General features: G+C 46.2%; 1 protein-coding gene across 1 annotated transcript; it reads left to right on the top strand.

Annotated features, from left to right (window-relative positions):
• Positions 1-788: 788 nt before the first annotated feature.
• Positions 789-4,002, top strand: LOC139000222 (zinc finger protein 416-like). The gene is made up of 2 exons (XM_070402483.1): positions 789-909; positions 2,519-4,002. Exons 1-2 carry the CDS (start codon positions 789-791, stop codon positions 4,000-4,002), a joined length of 1,605 nt encoding a protein of 534 aa, XP_070258584.1.
• The last annotated feature ends 10,638 nt before the right edge of the window (positions 4,003-14,640 follow it).

The following is a 14,640-nucleotide window of genomic DNA, read 5'->3' as shown; positions in this document are numbered from 1 at the left end:
TTTGAAAATAGGGGTGTTTGGTGAGACCGGCCAGGTTCAGAGTTGAGGTGTCACATAGTTGCACACCTTCCTATGGTTGTGGAGGGCTGACACATTGATCAATGGGAAGGAGATAGCATATATTGGTGTCACCTGGGCTTGCATGTTTGCAGTGGGATGGGGAAGGGAGACAGAAATAGAGAGCAACACATTACAGAGGCTATGAATTAGACATTTGGAAGAGAAAGTAAGTAGGAAATATAGTGTTCACGCCACGGCAAATTTAGTTGCCTTTGAAGATGTGCCACTGGAAATGAAGCTGTGTGAGAGAAGTGTGGTTCAAAGAATTATGTTGAGCAGACAGTGCAAAGTGATGGCCTCAACACCATGGGTCCAGAGTCAGAAGAGTGAAGCATGAGGCCATGTTTTTTCATGTCTCTTAGGGAGAATCCGGGCAATAACAAGAGTATTGCCTGACAAAAGCAGTGATAAATCATTCACATTTTCTTTATGGCCAACATCTCTGTCTTCCCTATGTGTTGACACCCACTGTGTCGACAAGAGGCTGTGTGGCTTACATGTGAGGCCCAGAGGTATCTGCTCTCTGCTCATCTGCCTTTATTGTTGTGGGAAGACACAGTATCGGTAGTAATATAAGGAGAGAGTGACTTTGATGGGCCCAAGGCCTGGTGTCTTGTCTGATGAAGGGTAGAGGGAGCAAATGGATGTGGAGGGTGGGAAGTGTGATGAACTTGAAATCCTAGGAGAAAAGTTAATCGTGGATTGAACTGTCCCCATTTTGACAGAATATGAATTTTGAAGACGTGGCCATTGTCTTCTCTGAGGAGGAGTGGGGGCTCCTTGATGAGGCTCAGAGACTTCTCTACTGCAATGTGATGCTGGAAGTGTTTGCACTTGTCTCATCTGCAGGTAAGACCTTCACGTTTCTCCCAATGACCTGAGGTGATGAATACTCTTCCTTTATTCTGCAAACGTAGCTCTCACAGTCAGACCATGGCCTCTAGTAATATCCCCCACGTTTCTTTCAAATGGGCTGTGGCTGCCAGGGGCGAGCTGTGTGGGGATTTCTGAGCTCTGGACTCCCCAAGCATCCCTTATACCCACTGCCTCAGAAAATGCAAGAAATGTCTGGCAGTCAGGAGTCTTGCAATGAGCTTAATGGGACCCACTTTGAACTTTCTCTTCCTGGGAAGGTGACTATGTCCTCATGGCTTCCACTTCTACACCATTCATCTAGGTAAGGCTCTTTGTGACAGCCTGTGCCAGGTTATTGTATTTACTTCCATGAAACTCGGAGGCTTGGCGGGGCGGGGTCCCAGGGTATCAACAGGGCAGAGGGAGCAGTTGTGGCTGCTCTCAGTCCTGCCCTCAGGGGCCCCACTTCTCAGTGTCCTGGCAATCACTGCAAGCACCACTGAGAGAAAGCCGCCTTTGAGTTCCAACCAATGCCAGACAGTCCAGTTTCTTCCATATGAGTCTGGGTCCCCAGAGACTCGCCAGGACTGGAGTTCAGAGCAGTCGGGAGCTTGAGACACCTTCCCGAATGAAAAAGACAACCCTGTCCTCAGCCGCCAGCCCTCTGCGCATGCGCATCTGTACCTCTGTACTTTACTTCCACACCGTACCTCCTCTGAGGCTCGGTATGCTTTTCTCTTTATTTCTAGTTGTGGAATTTCCACTCAGCCAGCCTTCCTGTGCTTCTGGATGATGTCTGTTCCATCTTTTAGTTGTATTTTGAAGTGGTTGTGTTAGGCAGCCATCTCCGGTGTTTACCTATGCCGCCATGTTGGTTTTCCGAACCCTGTATTCTTTCTCAGGGTGAACTGGCAAGATGGTCTCTGATGAGGCCTGATCCTACTGAGTGGAAACTGGGGAAGGTATCACATGAGGGTTTTTTCCAGATCACACCAGGAACCCGCTTGTGTCCAACCATATTTAGGTGCAGATGCGTTTGTCCACAACTTATTTCTACATTTTCTTTACCATTTTTGGCGTTTTGATGATTGATCATTTCATCTTTAACTTCATGGATTTCGCTACCTTCACCTTTGTCACTTTTTTGCATCACTTGTCCCTGGGCACTGCTCCCTGTGCAGTATTCTCCTACATGGACCTGCACATGTGTTATGAGGTGCAAATACATGCTTAAGTAGTCCTAGAATGCCAACTCTTGAATTTTACTTGGAATAAGACATAAGCAACCTTCTGCACAGCTTGCCCATGTCATCAGCAGATAAGCCCTGCTGAACACTGTTAACAGAAGAAGGAGCTGATGATCCTGCTTCGATTCCATGTGGTGCCTGCCATCTCTGTGTCATATTTCTGGTGAGGCTTTCCTAGTTTTGTGATCTTCAGAGTTCCAGTACTTCTCAGGAGCCTTTTCCAAACCTGTCCAGCACATCTGTTATTTTCACAAAATTGCGTGGAACGCATGTATGATGTGCAACATATTTTTGTAATGGAACTACCCTCATCACCGTAGTCAACATCCAGTTCCTCCTCATTTCTCTGTTTTCAGGTTGTTGGCATAACACGGAGGACGAGGAGACCTGTTCTGAGCAGAGCGTATCTGTACAAGGAGAGTCACAGTTCAGGTCGTGTAAGACAGAGCCAGCAACCCAGAGGCCCCATCTGTGTAAGCGGTGTTTCTCTGTATTAAAAGACATTCTGCACCTGACTGAGTCTCAGGCAACGGACTTTGAGCAGAAAGCCTTCTTAAGTGATGAATGTGTGAGAGACTCGGGTTTCAGTGCAAACCCTCTCCAGAAACAGAGGGAAGGCAGTCGAGAGATGCCCTGGAAAGGAGCTGTGGACAGGGCCTCTTTTGTGACCAGGTGCAGCTTCTACTTATCAGGGCTGCGTTCATCCAGGAGGGAGGTTGGGGAAGACTTGCCAGCCATCTCAGAGCTTCTCCAGCACCAGGCCCCTCTCAACACTGAGGAGCCACACGGTGACAGTGAGACTTCCCAGAAAATTCCCAGTGGAACAAGTCATAACCAGTGGGGTCAATGTAAAAATACTGCCAGCAACAACCAGAATGTTATTCAACAGAGCCTCTACTTTGGGGAAGTGAAATATGAATGTAACAAATCTGGAAATATTTTTAGAGGAATCTCTAGCCTCATTCAACATTGGAAAGTTCGCAGTGGAGAAAAGCCATATAAGTGTAGTGATTGTGGGAAGGCCTTTGGATATAAGACTAACCTCAATAAACACCACAGAGTTCACACTGGAGAAAAGCCCTATGTGTGTAGTGACTGTGGGAGGTCATTCAGGCAAATCTCTGTTCTTAATCGGCACCAGAGAGTTCACACTGGGGAAAAGCCATATGAGTGTACTGGTTGCGGCAAGACTTTCAGTCAAAGGAACAACCTCACTGACCACCAGAGAGTTCACACAGGAGAAAAACCTTATGAGTGCAGTGAATGTGGGAAGTCCTTCAGAGAAAGGTCTACGCTTACTAAACACCAGAGAGTTCACACTGGAGAAAAACCTTATGAGTGCAGTGAATGTGGGAAATCTTTTAGATGCTGTGGTCACCTTTTTATCCATAGGAGAATTCACACTGGCGAAAAACCTTATGAGTGTACTGAATGTGGGCAGTCCTTCAGACAGCGGTGTACCCTGACTAAGCACCAGAGAATTCACACTGGAGAAAAACCTTACGAGTGCAGTGAATGTGGGAAGTCCTTTGGACAAAGGTGTACCCTCACCGAACACCAGAGAGTTCACACTGAAGAAAAACCGTATGAGTGTAGTGAATGTGGGCAGTCCTTCAGACGAAAGAATGTCTTCACTGAACACCAGAGAATTCACACTGGAGAAAAACCTTATGAATGCAGTGAATGTGGGAAATCTTTTAGATTCCGTAGTCAGGTTTTTAAGCACAAGAGAGTTCACACAGGAGAAATGCCACATAAGTGTAGTGAATGTGGGAAATCATTTAGCCAAAAATCTCATCTCCTTAGACACCTGATTGTTCACAATGGAGAAAAGCTTTAAATGTGCACCGTAATACTTTCTTTTTCTCGTTGACAATAACAACACTTAAGAGGACTGCTTGATACACATTTAACAGAACATAAACCCCTTTACCACAACATACACTTGGCTAGATTCCTCATTAAATTTCAAGAAGTAGTGATGCTTTAGATAACTCATGGCACTTGCTAAGCTGCTCGGGCCTACTACCCGATTGAAATCAGTGGGAGTATTCCTGGCTGAGGCGATTTCACCTCCACCACCTGGCTCGCCTGAACAGTGTGCCTCAGTCACAGCCCCTCCGTGGTCAGGGAAAAGGAATTCTGTGTTCTCACCTTTGCCTGAGCAAACTTGTGATTCTCTAAGCTCATGGCAGGATTTTCATTCCATTCTGACTAGGAAATGGAGTTGATTGAGGGTTCATCCAGTGCACCCATCCTCAGCTAAGTAGAGCTACCTCTCTCAGGACATCACCTTATGATGTGATGAATTGTTTCAGATTCCAATTCACCATCCTGCAAACCCATTGAATTTTCTAACACATCTCGGGATTATGATCTTTTTGTCCAGGTGCATTTGCTCATGTACTAGTACCTTTCATTTTGTTGGTCTTATGCATTGCCTGGATTGATTTGAAAGCACACTTGGGATCCGTCTGCATGTCCAGGGGAACAGACATTGTGGGAATCCCCAACCTGCTGTGCTTCCGAAGGCAAAGCGTGGAGTCAGAAAATCCATTTGTCCCGTATTCACTTGTAGTGCAGTGCTGCCCAACACCTCAAAGAAAGTCGGCATGACTTGGTGGTTCTCATTTGCAGGCTGCTCCCTCCTGTGATTGAGGTCTGAGGTCATCCTGAAGATGAGGGTGGGGGGCTTTGTTGTGCTTCTGTGAACAATGTGAATTATATTATCTCTTCAGTCTGTCTCACATACTATCATGGTGCCCTGTGCTGTTATTAATGACATTTCATAGGCTGGTATCTCTTGTATTGAGACTCTGAGGGTTAGGTTGAACTACAACTGGGTCAGAAACCCCGTATTCATAGTGAGTAGGAAAGAGTGCAGAGAATTAAGTGAATCACACCTCATCTGCACGTTACCCACAAAAGACCAATGACTTGTGACTTGTGTGCTCATTGTGTATGGGCGTCCTCAGTTTCTCCATCACTGTTTCCTGTGGCTAAAGTCATTGCTGGAGAAAATAATCTAAAGGGCCTGTTTCCTCTTCTGGCCTCTCTAAGGTTTTCACCTCAAGGTTTGCTCAACAGGGAAGACCTCAAAGCTAGAGGAAGTGTAATCCTGTAGTCAGTGCCAGGATGTGGCATTTGTGACCCAGTCAGCATTCCTGTTGATTCTGATGGCTATAGTTTTCTCTGCTTGACAGTATTTGCTTCCACTGAGGCAAGGCTGGTGCTCCCAGGAAATTAGGAGAGAGATGGTAGAGCCCATATAGGGTTATCATTTTAATTTTCTATCAAGACAGGGTTATATAGGCCTTTATTTGGAAGCACATTTTAAGATTTTATTTAGGTATATTTGTACTATTTGTTGACCAGGGATATAGGGATCAAGCTCTGAAACGGTCACATATGACATAAACTTACCTCTCACCCTTTTACAGGTTAGGGGAAAACCAGGCATAGAGATGTGAATATGCAAAACACAGAGTTGACTCTATTTTTCTAAGTGAGTATTTTACATATTTAAAAATATCTTTAACGATTTTTCACAAAGCACAGAAGGGAGAGAGAGAGAAAGAGAGAGAGCAACAGAGAGAGAGAGAGAAATGGTGATATTAGAAAGAAACATCAAACAGCTGCCTCCTGCACGTCACCTACAGGGCATCCAGGCAGGCATGTGCCTTGAGCTGGAATGGAACCAGTGACCTTCTAGGGCAATGGACGGTGCTCAAACACCTGAGGTTCACTGGCCAGGGAAGAGTTTATTCTTGTTTTTTATTATTTTTATATTATTGTAGTAATTTCCATGCCAACAGCTCTACACCTACTTGTGACACACCCTGTAGGTACCTCCTGCCCTTTTGTAATTTTTCCTTCTGCCTTCCCCAGGCCTAAATGCAGTAATTGATTTTCCTCCTTTACAAGATTAGTTAATATTTTTTTAAGATTAGTTAATATTTTTAGTAATTTCAGAAGCACTATAAGGGGTATAGAAATATTGCTTTCCTTCATGCTACACAGTATTTTGAGATTCAACACGAATGCTTATGTGAATAGTAAATTATTTTTCATGGCTGAGTCATACTGTGTTCTGTGAATAACCAGTTTACCTATTGATCTGTCTATGGTTTTAGTCTTTTCTAGGTTTGGGATATTAAAAATAATTCTGCTGGGAATATTGCCTTCAGTTCTTTATACAGAGATATGTTTACTTATCGAACTGATGCAGTTTAGATGAATGTTTTACCTGTTAGTATATGCAGAACTGTGTTCCACAATGGTCATTCCCTTTGGCTTTCCACCCACGCACAGTAATGAAAATTCTAGATTTTCCACAACCCTGCCAGCACATGTGATGTTTAATCTTTTTAATAATAGGCCGAGAAATGAGTATAGTGTTAACTTGCTTTGTTTTAATTCCATTTCTCTAATAAATTTTAAAAAATTTTTTTCCTAATAAATTTTTATGTTGAACGTTTTTTCAAGCAATTATTTACACTGTCTTTGTCTCTTTTGTTGCAATGTCTGGTCAGAATCTTTTGCCAATTTTTAAAATGAAATTATTATTTTAACTATATGTTATTGCAGATATATTTATTTATTTCACTCAATCCTCAGTGACTTAACTGAATTCTTTGCAATATGAAACTATAAATATTTTTTAAAGAATATTTTTTAACTGATTTTAGATAGGAAGGAAGAGGGATAGAGAGATAGAAACATCAATGATGAGAGAGAATCATTGATTGCCTGCCTCATGCACGCCCCCTTCTGGGATCAAACTGAAACCCAGGCATGTGCCCTTGCTTGGAATCGAACCCAGGACTCTTCAGTCCCCAGGCTGATGCTCTATCCACTGAGCCAAACAGGCTAGGGCCCCTTAATTCTTTTTAAAATTGTAATCCTCATCAGAGGATATGTTTAATGCTTTGAGAGAGAGAGGAAGGGAGGGGCACAGAGAAAAAAAGGAACATCCATGTGGGAGGAAACATGGACCGGTTGCCTTCCATAAATGCCGGGCAGCAGATCAACCCACAACCTGGTCTGTGCCCTCACCAGGAGCCGAACATGCCCTTTGATTGAAGTGAGCGAATGAAATGAAGCTGCAAGAGATTGAGCCGCCTGGCCAGGGCAGCACCTGAAATCTTCATGTTTCCTTCAAGACCATGAGTTAGTATGACTCAGCATTTGGGGGAGTGTTTGTTTTGCATGTTGCCTGTTGGTTGTATGTGTGAATTGGCTGTCCCTTTGGGTATTCCTGATCTGTGAATGTGTGTATTGTGTTCTCTTTGGGTCTGTGTTCTATGTCCGTGTATGTCTGCTCTGGTGTGTGCACGCATGTGTCCATCGTGTGTGTGCGTGTGTGTCCTGTGTTACTGTGTGTATGACACCGATTGGTTCTATGTGTGTGTCCAGTATGTGTGTGTGTGTCCAGTTTGTGTGTGTGTTTGTGTGAGTGTGTGTGTGTTTGTTCCCCTCAAGGTGTTCCCTGTGTCTGCAGTGTGTGTCTGTGTGAGCCTGGCCATGAGCCCTGCAGCTGAGTCCCCAGCTGTGGCAGGGGGTTCCTGTACCTGCATGTTTCTGTGCTTGTGTCGGTATGTTTCCTTGTGAGTCTGTGCACCATAATCACAGGCAACTGCCTAGGCAGTCTCTGGAGTGGTCAGGAAGGGGCCACTTATGCCCCTGCTCTTCCAGTCTCTGCTGCCCCCCAGGGGGTCCCCTCTCTGGCCTCAGGGAAGGATGAAGTGAAAGGTCAGTTCATAGAACCCCAGGCTGTGGGAAGGGGAGGAATTAGGGAAGATTCTGATGGCAGACTGGAGTTAGAGAGTGTGCATGGGGAGTGTTTGTGAAGGACACTAGGCTTCGTGGAGGAGCTGGGGATCTAGGTACCTTGCGAATGAATGAATGGGTGAGTGCATGTGGGGGGAGCTGAGGGGAAAGACTTCCAGGCTCCTAACCCCCCACTAGGAATGAGGAAGTGGACGTCCCTGGAGAGGGGTGTCCCTTGCCCACGTGAAAGTGAGGCTGACCCCTAGGAGAGGAAGGTGTCCGGCTCCATGGAGCATCATTCTGGGACTTCTGGGCTCAGGTCATCTCCTGGGAGTGCGTGGCCAACCAGGACCCTGGGGTCAGGAGGGAGAATTGGGCCCTGAGATTTCTTCACTGTGGATGGGTGAACTGTGGTGGAGCTGCATTTAGCACAGGTTTCTGCCCATAACCCACAGGGTCACCACTGATGTTACCAGCAGCATTTTCTCCGTCAGCCCCACCTGCTGGGGCCCTCACCTGGGCAACGCAAATGACACAGGGCCTTGGAGGCAGGGAGGGCCTGATGTCCATGTAAAAGCACATGGATGCTGGAGGCTTCCAGCCTGTGCCCTTCCCAGTCAACACCCTTAACTTGTGAGTCTTCACCTCCACCCGAGTGTGGGACCCGAGGCAGCCAGGGGTTTACCCAGGTCACACTCAGAAGTGGGTTCTGAGTTTGCTGCCAATGCCATCTGCCCAAACTCCTTTTCTGAGGTTCACTGCTTTGGAAGTTGGCAGTGATGGTTTAGGGCAGCGGTTCTCAACCTGTGGGTCACGAGCCTTTCATACGGGTCGCCTAAGACCATCCTGCATATCAGATATTTAAATGATTCATAAGAGTAGCAACATTACAGTTATGAATTAGCAACAAAAATAATTTGATGATTTGGTCACAACATGAGGAACTATATATCAAGGGCGAGAGGTTGAGGACCAATGATTTAGGGCAACCAAGGGACACAGTCCACCTGGATGAGGAGACAGGGACCCATCCTGACGGACTCCCACTGTCATTTCCTCCCCATCCCCACTCCTCTCCTTGGCCCTGCACAGTCCCCGACAAGAGGGGGCACCACGTGGTCATTTTAATGAGGCCCATCGAGTAAGTATGTCAGGTTTTTCTCCTGACCACCTGAGTTTGACTTCAGCCTGTGATGTGTCTGACCAATGAAATGTGCTGGGATTGAAGCCTGTCACCTCTAACAGAAGAGTCTGGAACACGGAAACCGGCCACCCCCTATGTCCATCTCTGATAACACCCAGCAGTATCTACACGGGTGGCCTCTCCTTTATCCTGGTCTCAGGAGAACAAGGGTGAACATGGGGTATGAACAAGAAAGACACCTTCTTTAATAAAAGCCCCTAAAACTTTGGGGCAGTTTAATAAGATCTAGCTGGTCCTAATGGTAATGAATCGCCTATTCTGCCCTCTAGGAGACAGCAGAGCTTAACATTGGAAGCCAGAACTGTGCTATTAGAGACACATGGGTTTGACTTCCAGCCCTGCCTTTATTAACTCTACAATCAGGCAATTTACCTCGAGTCTCTGAGTCTGGATTTCATCTTGATAAAATAGATCCAGAAATGTTCTCACGTTGTGGAGAGGATTGAGTGAAATAATAATGGAGGTTAAGCATTGAATCCAGGGCCTGGCACATGTAGTGAACATTCAGTAACTGTTACCTCCATAGCTGCACAATGTGTGCTGACTGCAGACATGCAGACAATGTAGGAAATGTTGTCTTGTTGGCCTCTGTGTCCTTTCAAATATTGCTTTTAAGCGAATATTATAGAATTATGTATATATTCTCATAGCCTTATTTTTCTCTTAATAATGTGCTATATCTATGTTAAAAGTAAAAACTTTGGCCCTATCCAGTTTGGCTCAGTGGATAGAGCATTTGCCTTCAGACTGAATGGTCACGAGTTCGATTCTGATCAAGGCCATGCACCTTGGTTGCAGGCACATACCCAATAGGGGGTTTGCAGGTAGCAGCTGATAGATGTTTCTCTCTCATTCATGTTGCTAACTCTCTACCCATCTCCCTTCCTCTATGTAAAAACTCAATAAAACATATTTTATAAAATGATAATAAAAAAAGAACTCTGAGGGCTAGAGTGGTTCCGTTTTTGAGTGTCCTCCCTCGTACACAAAGGTTGCCATTCCTGGTGAAGCCACAAGTCAGGTTCTTGGCTGGATGACCAGACGGGGGATGAGTGAGGGGAGGAGGCACCCCACCAGTGATTTTCTCTCTCCCTCTCATTTTCTCTCCCAAAAATAAAATTTAAATATGTAACAATCTACATATCCATTTAGATTTGTGGTCTTCAGGAATAATTGACATAATAATTTTTATCTCAGGGATCATTCTGAGCTTCATGGAATCTGAAATTATATCTCCAAATAAGGGCTCAGTTGCAGTCAACACTCCCCATAACCCTGCCACCAGCCACGGAACCCTAAGGTTGTCATTTCCCACAGCCATTCGGGCGCCCCAACACCAATATTCTCAGTGGCCAGTGACTGGGATCCTAATGCCACCTGCGCGGCCTGGAAAGTACCTTACCCAAAGGGCAATGCGCCTAATGATGGCTGTGTTTAGCCAATGAAAGCCCAGGAGAGGCGCCTGAGCCTGGCGCTCATTGGTTTGGGCGTGACTCCCAGATTAGTCCTCCAGGTGGTCATTTTTCCCTCATTGTTCTATCGACTTAGAGGGCCCAGCGGGCAGCATCAGGACTAGGACAAGCCGGAAGAGGCAGCGTCCCCGCTGTGCAGGGGCTGTCTGAGGCTTGTTGACCTGCATCAGGCGGGATTGAGGTCTCCTGGTTTCCCAGACTCCTCTCTGCTCATTGAGGTCAACTCAGCCTCACCCCATTTACCCTCCACCTACCACGCTGTCAGGCCCTGCAGCTCGCGTCCCAGCACCCAGAACAGTGAGTAGCTTGTAGGTGACACAGCATGTGATGGGGTGAAAGAGGGTGACGGGCTGCAATGCCGGTCAGTCAGGCCGTGGGGCTGTGGCTGAGCTGTGAGGACTCGGGAAACCCAGGTCTGTTTTGTGTTTAAAGGCAACAAAGAAGCTGAGGCAAAGTTTTGTGTGAGGAGTTTTACTTTCATCCTCAGGACGCTGGGGCCACGGGTGGTTGTGAACAGCAGAGGGACGTTGTCTGAGGTAGGGTTCTAAACATTTCTCCAAACTGCTGATAAGAATCACACCTTAAAAGGGAGAGGAGAGCAGTTAGGGGTGGGAAGGAGGAGTCCTTTGAAAGATAAGGAACTTGACAAGAGTGTGCACTGAGGACCGAGCCCTGGAGGAATGCAGGCATCACCCAGCACCAGGGCAGGGCCAGGGCCCTGAGCAGCCTGAGCCCCTGGGTCCTGGGGTGGGGGCCAGGTCATCAACTGACCTCTAGTTCGGACAGGTTCCTGCAGGTGCAGAGCCACTTAACGGTCTGGGTTGTGGAGCTAATTTCAGGGCCTCAAAGTCTCGTGGCCTCTGAGGTCCTGGTGTCCTGGGACTGTCCGCCCCTCTTCCTGCCCTGGGACATGCAGATACTCAGTCCAGAATCCTAAGTCCATGACTAGGGTTGTATGAAGTTGTCCATGTTTTTCTGGCAAACAGTGGAATGAGATATGTGAGGTCCTTCCAGGCGCAGGTTTCACATATGGTAGAGGCTCAGAGTGAAGACAGCTGGTTCAGGAACCTGCAGGAATGCTTTTCTCTTTGATGGGAACAGGTAAGAATGGGAGTGGAGTCAGCTGTAGAGGAGCTTTGTGACAACACGGTTGTCTGTTCTGCAGGTGATGGGGGCAATGGGAGATTTGGAGCAGCGGAGACAGGTGATCTGAATCAGGTTTCATTAGACGCCCTGTGGCTGCTGCATGGAGAACAATATGGGTGACAGGGAGGTGGTGTGATCATCTGGGACAGTGGTAGGCAAACTCCTTAGTCAACAGAGCCAAATATCAACAGTAGAACAACTGAAATTTCTTTTGAAAGGCAAATTTTTAAAACTTAAACTATACAGCAGGTATATTGTTATTAACTTGATTAGGGTACTCCTAAACTGCCCTTTGCCAAAAATGTCCTCAATCTGACTGAGGTACATTCGTTGAGGTCAACCCCTTCCAACTCATCCATCCTCAACTGGTGCATGAATCATGTGCCTCCCCTGTGCTGCATATCCTTTGGCCCCCCTGCCTGCACCGTGTCTCCCATCACCCATCCTACTGACACCCCCCAGTTTTTCTAACACCACTTCTTCAAAATAGAGTAGCCCATGTTGAAAACTGACTTCTGCACAAGGGCCAAGACATTTCAATCGCACTGTACGTGCCCGCCCGCATGTGGTATTTTGTGGAAGAGCCACACTCAAGGGGCCAAAGAACGGCATGTGGCTCCCAAGCCCCGGTTTGCCCACCACTGGTCTGGGAGTGTGTGATGGGAACTGGCCCCTGAAGGTGGCTGTGGAGAGGGAAGACACAGTTGGATCGGGATTGGTATTTTAAGTTTGGCCACCTGGATTTTCTAATTTTGAAGTTGAGAGAAAGATATGAGTCAGAGATGAGATGAAGGTTTGTATTTAGCATCTGGGGTATGGAAGCACCATCATCTCGCATAAAGACATTCATAGTGGGAAGGTTTATGTTCATTGCAGATAAAAACAAACAAACACTTATTTTGGCTTGTTAGGGTGTGAGATATTTCAGAGAGCAGTTAAAGAGCATCTGGAACTCAGAGGAGTTGTTCAAGTCGAAGACTACTCAAATGAAGTGAAGACCGCCTGGACCAGAGAGGAATTGTAGATCCCCACTTTATTTTAATTTGAGACCCTAGGCCCATGGAAATAAGTTGATATTGGGGCTGGTGCATATTTACTCATTCAACACTAACCGGAATTAGTCTCTGGGCCTTGGTGTGGCCTGGGGTGTTGCATTCAGTCTGGTTGGTTTGCTTAGGGGAATGAGTGGCCATCTGTGAGACTCACTGTGCATGGGGTGAAGCATTGTAATCCCTCCTTTGGAAAACTGCTGTTTGAACTAGTCTGTGATGCTTAGACAATCTCTTATTCTGCAGGTCAACTCTGTTATTTTTAGACTGTAAAATAACTTTGCTTTTTGCTTGAGTGGAAAAGATAAACTTAATTGCCTGGCCTTGCAAGCTAGCCATCTAACTGATACTCTGATATTGATGTCAGGTGCCTGTATAGATATTATACTCAAGGTTACAGGTGTCTGTACAGATATGACAGGTGTTTCCTATATATGACATGTACTCAAGGTTACAAGCGGTCTACAAAATAACTGACACAATGGCATAAGAATGATATAAAAAGAGAATTATTCCTCCTTTGGGTGTTCAGAAATTGCCAGAAGTAAACTGATCTGAACCTGCACGCACTAGAGATGACTCCTAACAGGCTCATTAAGGCATCTTGTCCAGCTCGCTGATTTTTGATACAACAGGGGTAGAGAGCCATCGTCCATGAGACTTCAGTGGTGAGGGCTGTGACTGGGGATGGGAGATCATGTGCTGCACTGGTGGAGGAGGGCTCTGGATATCTAAGACGTGATGTGGTTCTCAATAGGTGAGGTTGAAGGAAAACACAGTCAGGGAGTGAGGCCTTTATAGCAGGGCTCAGGGCTTCCTCCATGAGTGTGGACTCTCAGAGTTGGTGTAGAACTTATTCCTGTTTGAATTTGCCAAGCAGCCTCTACACCACACATGCTAAGTAATGAGTAGGAAGTCAAGGAGATGACTGTGCGGGCTGTGGGTGTGGGAGTGCAGGAGAGAGGTGTGGGAGAAGGAGTGATGTGTGCTAGGATTGGGAGTGTGAATTCATGGCCACAGTACACTGGATGTTGCACTAAGGGTGAATAAGGAGTGAGTCCATTTTTGGTGCTTGCTGTCTAATAGGGTATGATATATGATATATGATATGATATGAGGAATTTTAGTGTAATTGTCTGAAAATAGGGGTATTGTGGTGAAATATGCCAGGTGCAGAGCAATGTCACATAGAGGTACAACTTCGTATGGTTTTCAAGGGCTGACACCTTGATCAATGGGAACGAGATAACATATATTGGTGTCACCAGGGCTTGATGGTTTGTACTGGAATCGGGAAGGGAGATAGAAAGAGAGAGAAACACATTACAGAGGCTGTGAATTAGACATTTGGAAGAGAAGCTGAGTAGGAAATAAAGTGTTCCAGCCACGGCAAATTTGTGTTGCCTTTGAAGATGTGCCCCAGGAAATGAAGCTGTGTGAGAGAAGTGTGGTTCAAAGAATTATGTTGAGCAGGTAGTGCAAGGTGATGGCCTCAACACCATGGTACCAGAGTCAGAAGGGTGAAGCACAAGGCCATGTTTCTTCGTGTCTCTGAGGGAGAAACCAAGCAATAAAAAGAGTATTGCCTGACAAAAGCAGGATAAATCATTCACATTTTCTTTATGGCCAACATCTCTCTCTTCCCTATTTGGTTCACCCACTGTATCGACAAGAGGCAGTGTGGCCTACATTGAGGCCCAGAGGTATCTTCTCTCTGCTCAACTGCCTTTATTGTTGTCGTAGGAACAGTATCAGTAGGAATATAAGGAGAGAGTGACTTTGATGGGCCCAAGGCCTGGTGTCTTGTCTGATGAAGGGTAGAGGGAGCATAGGGATAT

Source organism: Myotis yumanensis, unplaced genomic scaffold (genome assembly GCF_028538775.1).
Source record: "Myotis yumanensis isolate MYYU_CA2020_CCGP unplaced genomic scaffold, mMyoYum1.0.hap1 SCAF_23, whole genome shotgun sequence".
NCBI classification, from domain to species: Eukaryota; Metazoa; Chordata; class Mammalia; order Chiroptera; family Vespertilionidae; genus Myotis; species Myotis yumanensis.
The sequence above is the reverse complement of the archived record's forward strand: the minus strand, read 5'-3'. Positions and strand labels throughout refer to the sequence as shown.